The sequence below is a fragment of the Sus scrofa genome, chromosome 1 (genome assembly GCF_054392235.1).
Source record: "Sus scrofa isolate SSC_HxYL_T2T_F1_AM1 chromosome 1, Sscrofa_HxYL_maternal_Yorkshire_Landrace_v2.0, whole genome shotgun sequence".
NCBI classification, from domain to species: Eukaryota; Metazoa; Chordata; class Mammalia; order Artiodactyla; family Suidae; genus Sus; species Sus scrofa.
Window position 1 is genome coordinate 75,798,371 of NC_139383.1, and position 15,949 is coordinate 75,814,319.

General features: G+C 40.2%; 1 protein-coding gene across 2 annotated transcripts in view; it reads right to left on the bottom strand.

The window, feature by feature from the left end:
* Positions 1 to 15,949, bottom strand: part of AK9 (adenylate kinase 9) — a 135,387-nt gene that overhangs the window by 64,894 nt on the left and 54,544 nt on the right. For both annotated transcript variants that reach the window (XM_021091041.2, XM_021091043.2), the window contains 7 exons: positions 11,568 to 11,712; positions 9,909 to 9,983; positions 7,385 to 7,465; positions 5,530 to 5,669; positions 3,045 to 3,201; positions 1,308 to 1,422; positions 826 to 902 (listed from right to left, as the gene is read on the bottom strand). In XM_021091041.2, the coding sequence (XP_020946700.2) occupies positions 826 to 902; positions 1,308 to 1,422; positions 3,045 to 3,201; positions 5,530 to 5,669; positions 7,385 to 7,465; positions 9,909 to 9,983; positions 11,568 to 11,712 (790 nt within the window). The remainder of the gene's footprint in view (positions 1 to 825; positions 903 to 1,307; positions 1,423 to 3,044; positions 3,202 to 5,529; positions 5,670 to 7,384; positions 7,466 to 9,908; positions 9,984 to 11,567; positions 11,713 to 15,949) is intronic.

Consider the following 15,949-nt stretch of genomic DNA (forward strand, 5'->3'; position numbering starts at 1 on the left):
AAAAATGAAGTTGTAATTATTTTCCCATTCAAATTCACAGACCTCTGACTTTCATCCATTGGCCCCAGGTTAAAAACTCCATTCTTAAAAGAAACTTTTAGAATAAGTTCTTCTATAATGGACATGGAAATTAAAGTATAAAGACAATGGGTATAGTAGGAGTTTGGCTGTTTTCTCAACTCCTATAGGATCCTTTAAATAGAAGTCATTCTTGGAGTTCCCCTTGTGGCTCAGTGGTTAATGAATCCAACTAGGAACCATGAGGTTGCGGGTTCGATCCCTGGCCTCGCTCAGTGGGTTAAGGATTTGGCATTGCCATGAGCTGTGGTGTAGACTACAGATGTGGCTCGGATACCGCATTGCTGTGGCTATGGCGTAGGCTGGCAGCAACAGCTCCGATTAGACCCCTAGCCTGGGAACCACCCTATGCTGCAGGTGAGGCCCTAGAAAAAGGCAAAAAGACAAAAAAAAAAAAAAAAAAAAAAAAAGTAATTCTCACAGCCACGTGTCACCTGCGATCTTGGACAAGGGCAACCATCCCGAGATGTGCTTCACATGCTATCCTCTTAAAGGGTGGGTGACTAGGTGTCTGTGTCAGGAGTCCTTTTCCTGTGACCATATAATTTTTTATCCAAATTGGAACACTTTGAGAATGAGAGGGGATCAAACAAATACTTCAGGACCCTGGGCCTAAACCTGGACTCTCGAGGGCACATTAGGAAATGTGATCACCCTGTCTGTGGATTCACTGGAAATGCTGTAGCTGTCTGCAGTCACAGTACAAAGTCAAATGGCACAGTATTAATCATATAATCTCATGCTTGCCTTTTGCTTTCACATTCATAGCTTCCATTAGCCTTCGATTTTCTTCTTCTATTTTCATTGCCTCTTCTTTGGCTTTTCTGAAGTGGAAAGATCCAAAATTTAATTATCTTTGGAAATTCAGATATCTCACAATATTATAGACTTTAAGGCTTATAACGGTAAAAAATTAAATCATTTAGCAAAACTATCTAAGCACCTGTGAGGTTTATTTTGAACCAGTTCCTTCCTTTGAGTCAGTTCCTGTGTGAGCTGAGTGGTAACCATCTCAGTACCTCTCAGCTCTCACATCGAGGGATGAAAAGCAATTGGGAAGTGAAGACCACTGTCACTAAAAAAAGACAGACTGGGTTAGGATCTTGCTACTCAAAGTGTGGACCAGGGACCACTGTCACCGGGAAGCATGTTAGAAACACACCCTTGGGCCCTACCCTAGGCCTTCTGAATCAGGATCTGGACTCTGTAATACTGGAGGTAGATTTTACCTTGCTTCTTCTTCCTCTTTTCTCTTCGTTAGTAGTTCATCTAATAATCTTTCTAAAATCTTAGAGTCAATTTCTGGTTTATTCTCTAAATACAGTCTATTAAGTAAATATTTTCCTGAAATACAAATAAAGAGAATAATATTAATTTTGAAGCTCTATAAACATAGTGAGACATATTTTGGAAACTAACAATGAAGAAATATTTCTGTCTTTATCTGAATATATTTTTCTAAACAGAGCTCAGAGTCCTCTTTTTTTTTTTTCTTTTTTAGGACCGCACCTGCAGCCTATGGAAGTTCCTGGGCTAGGGGTCAAATTGGAGCTTCAGCTGCTGGCCTACCCCACAGCCACAGCAATGTGGGATCCGAGCTGCATCTGTGACCTACACCCACAGCCTGCGGCAATGCTGGATCCTTAACCTATTGAGTGAGGCCAGGGATCGAACTTGCATCCCCACAGACAGTATATCAGGTTCTCAACTTGCTGAGCTACAATGGTAACTCCGAGCCCAGATTCTTTTTTTTTTTTTTTTTGTCTTTTTGCCAATTCTTGGGCCGCTCCCGCGGCATATGGAGGTTCCCAGGCTAGGGGTCGAATCGGAGCTATAGCCACTGGCCTGCGCCAGAGCCACAATAACAGGGGATCCAAGCCGTGTCTGCAACTTACACCACCGCTCACGGCAATGCCGGATCCTCAACCCGCTGAGCAAGGTCAGGGATTGAACCCACAACCTCATGGTTCCTAGTCGGATTCATTAACCACTGAGCCATGACGGGAACTCCCAAGCCCAGATTCTTTAAGAGACCATCTTAACTCCTTTTTAAAAGGTATATATAGGCTTGATATAAATAACTAAAACATAAAAAAGGTAGTATAGTATGTTCTTCCCCTGGAGATTATCTCTTGAAATGTATTTCCTTAAGAGGCAAAATGACAATATTCTTGGCCCCCTCATCAAAGATTAGTTGACTGTCTATGTATGAGTTTATTTCTGGGCTCTTTCTATTCTGTCCCATTGGTTTGTGTGTGTGTATTTCTGGCCAGACCATACTGTTTTGATTAGCTTTATATGAAGTGATCAAATAATTAAAATTTAGTTCTGTTCTCGTTACATACTTAGTATTTCCCATTTGAGGTGAAGGAGGACTAATAGATAGTTTTGCCCTCAGCCTTACATATTTTTCATTTAGAAGTTATAGTGCTGGAGTTCCCGTCGTGGCGCAGTGGTTAACGAATCCGACTAGGAACCATGAGGTTGCGGGTTCGGTCCCTGCCCTTGCTCAGTGGGTTAAGGATCCGGCATTGCCGTGAGCTGTGGTGTAGGTTGCAGACGCGGCTCGGATCCTGCGTTGCTGTGGCTCTGGCGTAGGCCGGTGGCTACAGCTCCGATTCGACCCCTAGCCTGGGAGCCTCCATATGCCGCGGGAGTGGCCCAAGAAATAGCAAAAAGACAAAAAAAAAAAAAGTTATAGTGTTGACTGGGATGGGGGGTGTTAAATTCTCAGCTCCAAAGAGTAATTATAAGGGCCTGCTGGAACATCCAGTGATCCAACACACTATCCGTGGCCACCTACTCAGTATACGTGTGTACCTTTTGGGTACCTCTCTAGGTCACGAAGAGACTGCTGGGGTGGTATTTGGGGAGGTAGAAGAGACTTTTCCATTTTAGACTTTAACTAAAAATACTATCAGCAATAAAAACCACACTTTAAATCGATATGATAAATATTTGCCAACCATTGTTTCCTGTGTCTAATAAACAGATGACTAAATCAGGTAGAATTCCTTTGTCGACCAAAGCCATCCACAGTTCTCTCGTAGTAGGGAAGTTGTCCAGAATCCATCCTCCATATTTGGGGGCACCATAAAACCTATTCTTGTTTTCTTCAACTACCTGTGAAAAATAACACACTAACATTACCATCCTAGCTGCATATGTCAAGGATGGTACCATGAGACATCACTCTCGTGGATCTTAACAATGTGTCTGTTGAGCTTTTGACTTTCAGAAGAAAAAAAAAAAAAGATCATGTCATCAGTTTGCATGATGTCTATTAGTAGGAAAACTATTTTTTTTTTTTTTTTGTCTTTTTGCTATTTCTTGGGCCGCTCCCGTGGCATATGGAGGTTCCAAGGCTAGGGGTCGAATTGGAGCTGTAGCCACTGGCCTACGCCAGAGCCACAGCAACGCAGGATCCGAGCCGCGTCTGCAACCTACACCACAGCTCACGGCAACGCCGGATCCTTAACCCACTGAGCAAGGGCAGGGACCGAACCCGCAACCTCATGGTTCCTAGTCGGATTCGTTAACCACTGCGCCACGACGGGAACTCCAGGAAACCTATTTTTAAGAAGTAGGTGACAAGCAGGACAGTGTCCTACACTGGTCTCAGTCCTCTAGAAAAGACAATCTGCTATGAGCTTTGGGGTTAAAAATCTCATGTGATTTAAACTCCCCTACAATCCCAGAGTCACAGTTTACCATCTAATGACATGACACATATTCCCGTATCAGAAGTGTTTTAATAGTACTCTCAGTAGATTTATATCCTCCAGAATAAACTCTGGGAAGAACAGCACAAATGATCAGGGAAGGGTTAGGATGAGACCCTTGCTTGGATGTCTTCTGCACTGGGATGCTGTGACTCACCTCCCAGGCAAAGACGACGGCCTTGACCTCCATGAAATTCCTGTATTTTACACATACCTACTTTCCACTCAGCACATGATAGTTAATTGCCCCCACGTGACTGGAGGCTGCTTAAAAGAAAGAGCCGTGTTTCACATCCCAGGCTCTAGCACAGTACAGGGCAGACAGTAGGTGCTTAGAATGTTTCTGAAGGAGAAAACTGATGACAGAACAACCTGAAGAAGTGCAGAAGTTGAACGATCTCTTTGGAAGCTCAGAGAGGGATAGCAACTCGTCCTGGGTACAGCCTGGGGCTTGAGGATTTCACCCAATGAGACTGGTTCTATCCTCTCAGAGCATAGTTTTTTTCTTCTCATGATTTTTTTTTTTTGAAGTTTTATTGAGGTAGAGTTAATTTACAAGGCTGTGATAATTTGTGCTGTACAACAAAGTGACCCAGTCATACATATACACATAATCCATTCACTCTGATTCTTCTCCCACATAGATTATCACAGAATACTGGGTAGAGTTCCCTGTGCCATATAGCAGGTCCCTGTTGGCCAATCATTCCATATACCTCAGTGAGAATATGCTAATCCCAAACCCCTAGTCTGTCCCTCCCACACCCCCTTCCCCTTTGGTGGCCATAAGTTTTTCAAAGTCATGATTTTAAATTACATCATTTTCAAATCACAGAGAAATAAAGAAGTTCATTGAGAATGAAACACAACTGATTTGTTCTCTTTGGCTTTTGTTCTGAATGCTTACCCCAAGCCTCTGTGCAAAACAGATCCATGTGGTCTTTATAAGCCTTCTGATTCACTATCAGTAGGACAGAGTATCTGAGACCATATTGTCTCCTTAGGTTGGAAAATCACTGGTATGACCATTCATCTCCCCTGTGAGCACATGTTTGATGTGGCTGGGTAAAACTAGTTAGCCATGGGACAAAATTTGCCTTGGTTTACAACTAATTAGCTCATAGACAAAAAAAATCTGGAGTTCCCGTCATGGCTCAGTGGTTAACAAATCCGATGAGGAACCATGAGGTTGTGGGTTCGATCCCTGGCCTTGCTCAGTAGGTTAAGAATCTGGCGTTGCTGTTGCTGTGAGCTGTGGTGTAGGTTGCAGACGCGGCTCAGATCCCATGTTGCTGTGGCTCTGGCGTAGGCCGGCGGCTACAGCTCCGATTAGACCCCTAGCCTGGGAACCCCCATATGCTGTGGGTGCCACCCTAGAAAAGGCAAAAAAAAAAAAAAAGATAAAAAAATCTAACTTTGGTACTTGCGTCATGTGCACCAATCTTTTAACCAACTGGACTGAATTAAAGACAATAAAAGTTAATGAAAAATTGTCAAGCTATGAAATTACGTTGCACAATTGCTGATAACTGTTGAAAATATAAGCAGCTGTTCACTGGGGTACATTACACATAGTAAGTAAGGTTGATTATAAAATGTACATGAGATTGAAGGCTACAGATTTCAGCACTGTCATGTGGGGTTCTAAAATAACTGTACATATACTAGGTTAACATCTTCGTAGTTACTGTGAAATAAATGATAAAAATAAAGAGCCTGGATTTCTTACCTCTTGGAGGACTTCATCTAAGATTTCAGCATATTTTTCATGTGGCTGTTCAAAGTTCATACTCTTTGCCATTTGGACTGTCTCCTTTATTATGGAAAGAACTTCTGGATGATCTGCAGTTACCTCTTCTATTGCAGATTCTATTACATATAAAGTAAAACAAATCAACAAACCAATGTCATTAATAATTTTAGTAAACAATGCTATTTGCAATAGAACATGATTTTAAATACCTAACCTAAGAAGTACTATCTTGTGTTACTGTAGCACATGTCAGAAAAAGGGAGAAAGTCAGGAATTGCTAAATATCACAGCAGTGGCTTAAAGCCAGTGTATCAGAATGCAAGTGGATGGCAAGAAAAAAACTCCATGCCAGCAGGAGTCAAAACTCAGGTAGCCAGGGAGAAGAGGTAGGAATCAAAGGCTTCCAGGGGATCAAGATAAAACATGGGCATCGAAATGAGTCAGAAAACAAGATACATACTTCCAATTATAAGCATGAGACTACATGGGACAGTAAGTAGCAAGCTGGAGAGGATGGAAGAAAAGGTGGGATAGGCTGGTTTTTCAAGTGTTACACTGATCCTTGCCTCATTGTGTGCCGAATGCTCCCTTACATGGCTGAGTTGGCTCACAGGCTCTATCATGATGTAAACATTCATCTACTCTTCTAATAGAGCAGGAGACTGGCAGCTGCACCTGACTCCTCTACCTCTGCTTTTCCAGTAGTGCTTCTTTTTTCTTTCTTTTTCTTTCTTTCTTTTTTTTTTTTTTTTTGTCATTCTAGGGCTGCACCCGCAGCATATGGAGGTTCCCAGGCTAGGGGTCTAATAGGAGCTACGACGCCACAACCACAGCAACACCAGCTCCAAGCCGCATCTGCGACCTACACCACAGCTCACAACAAGGCTGGATCCTTAACCCATTGAGCGAGGCCAGGGATCGAACCCGAAACCTCATGGTTCCTGGATGGATTTGTTTCTGCTGCGCCATGACGGGAACTCCTCTGGTAGTGCTTCTTAAATTGCTCCAAGGCACCATTCATCAGGGTCTCCTGTCAGAGCCCAAGTGATCCACACCCGCCCCCCACCAAAATCCCAAAAGACTCTTGAAGAGCAGCTGCCTGTTTCCCTCCCTGCCATGAAGTGAGAAGTCTGTTCTCAGGGATGGGGAGAGGCAGCTGTTCCTAAATGGCCAGAGTGGAAGAGACAAGAACCCAAGATTTTCTCAAAGCCTGGGAAAGGAGATGTGAGGAGTCAGAAATAGCTAGGCAAAGATACTAAATGTGCTAGAAGCTGCTAGCTGTCTACCCAATAAATATCTAGACTCCTTTTCCTTAGTAACAGAACCCTGATGTTGTCAGGGTAAGCAATGTGTCCAGCTAAAAATACTACATCTCCCACTTTCCCTTATAGTTTAGATGGCAGTAGATAAGATGCAAGGAGAATTTTTTCCCCCGAGTCTTCCTTTTTTCTCTTTAAAGAGGAATAACTCAGCTGGGTGGAATGTCAGTTTTGTCCCTTGTCTTTTCTCTCTTCCTGCTAGGCACACTGATACGATGGCTGGCACATCAGCAACCATCTTGTGAATTATTATGGCAGCCACATGCCAGGAATGGCAGAAAAGAAAAATAGATCTCTTGTCTTCTCAATACTCTTGTTCACCAAAAACAATATATCACATGTTCTTTTTCTGTATTCTTGCATGTCCAAATGTTCATATTAGAATAGCCTTTAAGTGGATATTAATAATACTTTTTAAAAAACTACATGTCTCCTTCAAAATTTTGAAGGAACTATTTGAGACTTTTAGATCCACAATCTAAAAGAAACAAATTATCCACATATCAATTTACCTTTGGGCGAATCCAACTTTACATCTCGACTAGAGTCTTCATCACTTCTAAGTGCAAATGTTTCACTTGTTTCTTTTTCATCTGTGAATAAAACAATATTAACATCTAAAGAACAGTATTAAAACTGTAGGTGATTCCCAAAGAAGACTGTGGTATAGGCCCAGGGATCCAGGACTCATGTTTCCAATTTCTTTTTTTTTTTTTTAGGGCCACACCCATGGCATATGGAGGTTCCAGGCTAGGAGTCGAATCAGAGCTGTAGCTGCCAGCCATAGCCACAGCAACATGGGATCCGAGCCACATCTGCAGCCTACACACAGCTGACAGCAACGCCAGATCCTTAACCTACTAAGTGAGGCCAGGGATTAAACCTGCGTCCTCATGGATGCTGGTTGGGTTCGTTAAGCACTGAGCCGTGACAGGAACTCCATGTTCCCAATATCTTAAAAATTTTTTAAAAAAGCTATAATAATCAAATAAGCAAACTATATATCAGCAGTAAAAAATAAATATAACAACTTAACCTTTGACAAAACCAAGTGTAATTTCAGGTAAATTGAAAAAAAAATCAAATTTTCCTTTCCTGAGGTAACTAACAGACTCTTGGCTCCACGAGGTACAGGCTGTGCTTATTTCAGACACAGGGAGTGAGGGTGCTTTTACCAGGGTGCACAGGCAGCGTGTTATCCCTTCAGCAGAGGGTAGAGGCATGATGACTGCTTCTACTTTGGACAGCCTCCCGCCCCGCTCTGAGGGCACAGATAGTATTTAGGAGGGGCCGTCTTTGTGCACATACTGGTGCTGGGAACTCTGCAGCAGCAGAGATGGGGTGCCCAGACACCCCTTGGCCAAAATTTTAATGTCCAGGTCCTTCTGTGAAGAGAGGGAGAGATTGTGTGTGTGTGTGTGTGTGTGTGTGTGTGTGTGTGTGTGTGTGTGTGTGTGCGCGCGCGCACGCATGGAAAAGAGTCATTCATAAATTTCTGACAGTGTCCGGTTTGACTCCTGCTAGGCTTGAAATAAACACCAGGCAAGCATAATCTGTCTGAATCAGGAGGAGGAATCCAATAAAAAAGATCAGCCCTATGTTATGTAACACAATCAATTATAGATGCAATTAAACACTAAATATGAAAAGGTTGGACCAACTTTAAAAAAAAGAATATGAGGATATACTAAATCTCTGGTTGAGAGGAAGACTTTTTAAACCTGAATATTAATGGGAGACATCAACGAAAGAAAGCAGTTATTTAACTATGAAAATGTGGAAAATTCCTCCACTTCAAAAACAGCAAGATGATTTAAAAAACAAAGAGCCCAATTCTGGGAAAAAAATGAAAAAAAGAGTGATGAATATAGGAAGCTTATGTAGATACCATATAACTGACACAATAATTTAGAAAAAATGGGCAAAAGACAAAAATGGTCACCTCAGAAAATAAGAAATATAAAAGATTAACACATATCAAAATATTAAACTTCAGAAAAAGTCAAATAAAAATTAAAATAATATTAAAAAAGATAAAATACCAAGAAAACTATGACTTGTAGTTTGAATGTTCTTGAGGGGAACATAATTTAGAACAACTTTATACAAAGGAATTTGACTCTGTCTATAGCTTCATATTCATCAAGCTGGTGACACGCTTTACTCATTGGAAAAAATTTCACTGAATTTGCAGCATCAAAAAGTTTAAGTTTTCAATGTAATGAACTAGTTAAAACTATTACTCTAAAACAGGAAAACTGTGCAGTAATTTTAAATAAGGGTCAAAATATTTTCTAATGGTGTTCCCTTTGTGGCTCATTGGTTAATGAACCCAATGAGGGTCCATGAGGATGCGGGTTAGGTCCCTGGCCTCACTCAGTGGGTTAAGGATCTGGCATTGCCATGAGCTATGGTGTAGGTCGCGAGGGGGCTCGGATCCTTGCGTTGCTGTGGCTGGCCTGGGAACCTCCATATGCCTTGGGTGCAGCCCTAAAAAGCAAAAAAACGAAAAACAAAAAAACAAACAAAAAAAAAAACTAGTGAAATTACATAATTAAATGTAACATTACAGATAAAAAATAAAAATACTTTACATAGCATGCTCTTGATTATGTTAAAATATGAATGGAAAAGTTTTATAAGGATAAATAGCACTAAATGATAACATTTCACAGCTAAAACTCTGGGTTTATGATGCTCTGATTCCAACCCATTAAAGGAAGCAGGGAGCTTTAAAAAAAAGAATTTATTATTGTATGATAATGATTGTGTCATGTTTGAAAACATACAAAAAATTTGGGGGGATTCTAATTGTGTTGACCTGCCGGATTCTGTTTTCCTCCCCATCCTAGTAAATCTATTTCTGTTCTACAGCTGTTCAGCTTAAATCTAATAAGAGAGAAGTGAACTCTTTTTCTCCTAAAGTTTCCAATGCGGGGAGTTGTAATTTTAAGCCTCATTATAAACATGATACAATATGAAATAAATGGAAATAAGATCCACACACATGGCATTAGCAGCCCATTTTGTTACCACCTTTATCATCTGATGTCCTTCTGGCTTCCTCACTGTCCTCTAAGGAGCTTTCTCTTGGGGATTCAAGAGTGAACACTGCAGTGAAAGAATAAGAAGCTTTGTCAGCTAATCTGTTTATATTGTGAAAGATTTAGTCAATAACATTAGCAATATTTTCTTTACCACCTTCATCAAGGGATGACAGCAACTTTTCTATACTTTTATGTGCAGCAATTAGGAACTCATTTTCCTTCCTTTCAAATTCTCTGAGGGTCTTCTGAAGTTGACTGGTTTGAAAGATAGGAACTGGCTGTGTTAGCAAAAGGTAGCTGGGAGTAGGGAGACAGCCTTGAGTGTGTGGGTTCTGGCTCAGTCAGTGTGGCTTTGGTGACTCATTTGATGTCTCTGTCTCAATTTCTACTGGGCAAGATGAGGGTCATTAAGCCAAAAACATCACTGCAACATTACATGAGATAATGGATGTAAACACTGAACTGAGAAGACACTTGGCACACAGGAAGCCTGCTCCATATTAGTTGCCATCCTCTGTATTATTATACGATTTTCTATGTTAAAAAAACCCAGGATTCTCCATTGACCACATTTTCTTAAGAATACATTGGAGTAAAATGCCCTAGCAAAAATATCCCAACTTTTTAAATGTTTAAGAAGGGTTAACTTTATTGTCAGAGTTACTTAGTGATTTTGGAAAAGAGACTTAGGTTTGTAGCATATGAGAGATATCATCTATTTCTACAATCCTGTGAGAGAAGGCAATTTGTGGAAAGCTTTAAAAACTGTGGTTTTGGAGTTTCCCATTGTGGCTCAGCAGTAACAAACATGACTGGTATCCATGAGGATGTGGGGTGGATACCTAGCCTCACTCAGTGCGTCAAGGATCCAGCATTGCAGTGAGTTGTGGTGTAGGTCGCAGATGCATCTCAGATCCCACGTTGCTGTGGCCGTGGTGTAGGCTGGCAGCTGCAGTTCTGATTTGACCCCTAGCCTGGGAACTTCCATATGCCTTGGGGGTGGCCCTAAAAAAAACAACCCCCAAACCAAAAACCAATAAAGCTGTGGTTTCATGCCACAATTTGATGTGAAAGGAATCACCATAAACTCCAAGAAACACCACAGATCACAGTTCATTCTCCAGGAACCCTACTGGCTTCCCTTCTTGATCCAGGTTTCAGTTAAATGTTCCCTCTTCAGAGAGGTCTTTCCCGGTCATCCTAACACTCCAGGGCCCCTGCCCCAATCACTGCCTGCCCCATTACTGTGTTATATATATATTTTTTGTTTACTTTTTATTTTTTGTCTTTTTAGGGAAGCACCCACGGCATATGGAAGTTCCCAGGCTAGGGGTCAAATCAGAGTTACAGCTGCTGGCCTACACCACAGCAACATGGGATCTGAGCAACACCAGATCCTTACAGGGTCAGGGCCAGGGGTCGAACAGCAGGGCCAGGAATTGAACCCGCATCCTCATGGATACTAGTAAGGCTCATTACCACTGAGCCACAGTGGAAACTCCTACATTCATTTCTTCAGCCACCTGAGAGGATGCCATGTGCAAGATGCCAAGGATATCAAGACAAGCAAACCAAGTCCTTGCCCTCAGGTAACCAGGCTTAATTGTTGACCTAAGCTTAAAACACACATTTTAAAGAAACAGTTCACCTTGTTTTTTAGCTTGTAGTTCTGTAAGAAGGCGTTCTTTTACAGTTTTAATGGCTGCTTCAGTGGCCTCAGCTATAGTGTTTTTGGTTAACATTTCAAGGGCTTTATCAAAACGTGGTCGAACCAATTTATTGTAGTCAACTACCTGCAAAGAATATTTTAGAAAGCCAACATAAGCACGTTACTGTAAATATGAAACACACTGGTCATCTATATTTATTTATATAGTTACATTTATCTACCTCAAAAATCTTAATGCTGCTTGAGGTATGCTATTTTCAGAATTCACTGATTTTCTGAGTAATTGCTTTCATAGACAAGCAGTCATATTTTTCATGTGGGATTATTATTTATATATGTATGATCGTGTAATATATATTCAAATTACATACATATTTTAAAAATCAACATTTTATGTATGATCTACATATAATAAAAGGCACCCATTTTAAGTAGAGTTGAATGACTTTTTACAAACATATACATATAACAACCTCAATCAAGACATAGAACTTTTTTTGGTTTTGCTGCAGCTGTGGCATGTGGGAGTTCCTGCGTCAGGGGCTGAACTCAGGCTACAGCAGCAACCCAAGCCACTGTGGTGACAATGCTGGATTCTTAACCCACTGTGCCACAAGGGCATCCTAAATAAAGAACATTTACATGATGCCCAAAAGTTTCCTCATCCTCCTTTATACTCACTTCCTGGCCCTTGGCAACGACTTTGTTTTCTGTCACTATAAATTTTATTTTTTCTAGAATTTCATATAAATGGATAATCTTTTCTGAGCTTATCTCCCTTAGCATAACGTTTTTGAGATTCATCTATGTAACTGTATATGTAAGTTATCTATTCCTTTTTATTGTTGAATAGTATTATTTAAGAAGATACCATAATTTTTAATCAATTCATCATGGACATTTGAGTTGTTTCCAGTTTGGGCTATTATCAATAAAGTAGCAATGAATATTTATGGGGAAGTCTTTGTGTGGACATATGTTTTCATTTCTATTGGATAAATACCTAGGAGCAGAATTACTGGGTCATATGATAAGTGTTTGTTTGACTTTATAATAAATCACCAAACTGTTTCCAGAGTAGTTGAGACTACTTTATATTCCTAGCAATTTTACTAGGTGAAAATTAGTTATTGGATCTCATCATTAATACTTGGTTTTGTGAATCGTTCACATTTTAGCCACTCTAGTTTGTGTGAAATCTCATTGCAGTGCTTTTGGGTTTTTTTTTTTGTTTGTTTGTTTTGTTTGTTTGTTTGTTTAGGGCCACACCCATGGCACAGGGAAGTCCTCGGGCTAGGGGTCAAATCAGAGCTGTGGCTGCTGGCCTACACCACAGCCAGCGCAACACCAGATCCTAGCCGCATCTGTGACCTACACCACAGCTCAGGGTAACACCAGATCCTTAACCCACTGAGTGAGGCCAGGGATCCAGCCCACATCCTCATGGATCCTAGTCAGGTTCATTACCACTGAGCCACAATTGGAACTCCTCATTGCAGTTTACAATTTACATTTCTCTAATCACTAACAATTTTGAACTTTTTTTTTTTTGTCTTTTTGCCTTTTCTAGGGCCGCTCCCAAGGCATGTGGAAGTTCCCAGGCTAGGGGTCTAATCAGAGTTGTAGCCGCCAGCCTATGCCAGAGCCACAGCAACACGGGATCCGAGCCAAGTCTGCAACCTACACCACAGCTCTCGGCAATGGCAACACCGGATCCTTAACCCACTGAGCAAGGCCAGGGACTGAACCCGCAACCTCATGGTTCCCAGTCGGATTCGTTAACCACTGAGCCACAACGGGAACTCCTGAATTTCTTTTTATGGTCATTCACTTACCCTCTGTTTTTAAGTGTATGTTCAACTTCTGTCTATTTAAAAAATTAGGTTAGAATTATATATATTTTTTGAATATAAGTCCTTTGTCAGGTAGATAATATACTTAATATTGAATGTTAGGGTGTTAGATTTCTATATGCCTTTTAAATTTAAATAACATTTCTATAATTCTAGATTCCATTTCGCTTTTCCTTCAGTATGCTTACTTTACTTCACGCCAATAAAATACATTGACACCATCATTTTTTAATGGGTGCAAAGTATTGTATTACATGAATATGTTACAACTTATTTAACTAAAACACCAATTTAATTAATTAATTTATTTTATTTATTTTTGTCTTTTTTTGGGCCACACCTGCGGCATATGGAGGTTCCCAGGCTAGGGGTCCAATCAGAGCCGTATCTGCAACCTACACCACAGCTCACGGCAACGCCAGATCCTTAACCCACTGAGCGAGGCCAGGTATTGAACCCCCATCCTTATGGATGCTAGCTGGGTTCATTAACCACTGGGCCATGACGGGAACTCCACCAATAGTATATATTTACATATATGTGATTTTGCCATTATAAACTGAGTTTTGAAGATCATTGTTATGTATGTATCTTTGACAGTTCCTTCAGAAAAATATGTAGTTCAAAAGATATGCATACGGAGTTCCCGTCGTGGCGCAGTGGTTAACGAATCCGACTAGGAACCATGAGGTTGCGGGTTCGGTCCCTGCCCTTGCTCAGTGGGTTAATGATCCGGCATTGCCGTGAGCTGTGGTGTAGGTTGCAGACGCGGCTCGGATCCCGAGTTGCTGTGGCTCTGGCGTAGGCCAGTGGCTACAGCTCCGATTAGACCCCAGCCTGGGAACCTCCATATGCCGCGGGAGCGGCCCAAAGAAATAGTAAAAAAAAAAAAAGATATGCATACATTTTAGGCTTTTATACATAGTTCCAATTGCTATCCCTAATGGTTATACTCTAACCAGCAGTGTATGAGAATGTATCTTCCCAACCCTAGCCACACAGCAACATTGGGTGTTAATGGTGATTTTTCAACAATGGGATTGACATGACCTATCTCTGGATTTTTTGGCCTCTCTCTGGTTATCAAGGTGACATCCCTTTCTAAGGTTTAATGGCTATTTGGATGAATTATTTTGTGAATTGCCTGTTTGCTTTTTCCACTATGCCTTTTACATATTAATTTCTAAAAACTCCTTACTTTTAAAATTATAATTCTTTTGTCTGACACATACTGTGATGATTTTAAAATGTGACCACAAATTCTTTTTATTTTTATTTTATAATTTTTATAATGATTTTTATTTTTTCCATTATAGTTGGTTCACAGTGTTCTGTCAATTTCACATACTCTTTCATAATCCTTTCTTCAAGAGGTGAAGTCCAATTCCCCTCTTCCTTAGTGTAGGCAGGACTTAATCACCTGCTTTAAATGAATACAGTATGGTGCATTTTTCCTGTAAAAAGTAAAATGGCAAGCCACAGAATGGTAGAAAATATTCATAATTCTTATAATCAAAAAAGAATTTGTATGTAGACAACACAGGGAACTACTAACAATAATTTGCAAAAAAGTTAAAAATGGGGAAGAGACTTGAACAAATACTTCGAAAAGAAAATAACTAAACATGAAAAAATGTTGAAACTTGTCATCATGGAAACCCACATTAAAACCACAATGAGATATATCCACTGAGGATGGCTAAAATTAGAAAGACTGACCATAGTAAAAGTTGACAGGAACTTTCATACACTGTTGATAGGATAGTAAATTGGTAGAACTAGTTTTGAAAATTGTTTGGCATTATCGGCACAACCTGAAAGTGTACATATGCTTTATGTCTTAGATATACCTTGAAACTATATAAAGACATGCATGTGTGCACCAAGAGGCAAGCATAAGAATGTTTATAGAATATTACTCACACTTCCCCAAACTGGAATCAATCCAAGTTTTAACACTCAAATGGATAAATAAATCTAATATAAATTCAATCGATAAAACACAATAAAATGAATAAAGTATAGCTATATTTTACAATTTGCATAAATATCACAACTATAATGGTAGGTGAAAGGAGCCAGGCACAAAGAACATAAATTAAGTCTAGAATGTTAAAAAAAAATATGCATCTGGAGTGGATAAGCAACGAGATCCTGCTGTACAGCACAGGAAACTATATCTAGTCACTTATAATGGAACATGATAGAGGATAATGTGAGAAAAAGAATATATATACATGTGTGATTGGGTCACTATGCTGTACAGTAGAAATTGACAGAACCCTGTAAACCAACTATAATGGAAAAAATAAAAATCATTACAAAATTTTTAAAAATTAAAAAATTTTAAAATATGCAAAACTATGGTACTTGAATGTATATTTACATGGTAAAATCATAAAAGTACAGAAGTGAATACCACAAAGTTCAGGGCAACGGTTACCTCTGCAGAAGGAGTAAGAGGACTGATATTGGAAAGAGGCACGAGGGGGCTTCTCAGGTGCTGGG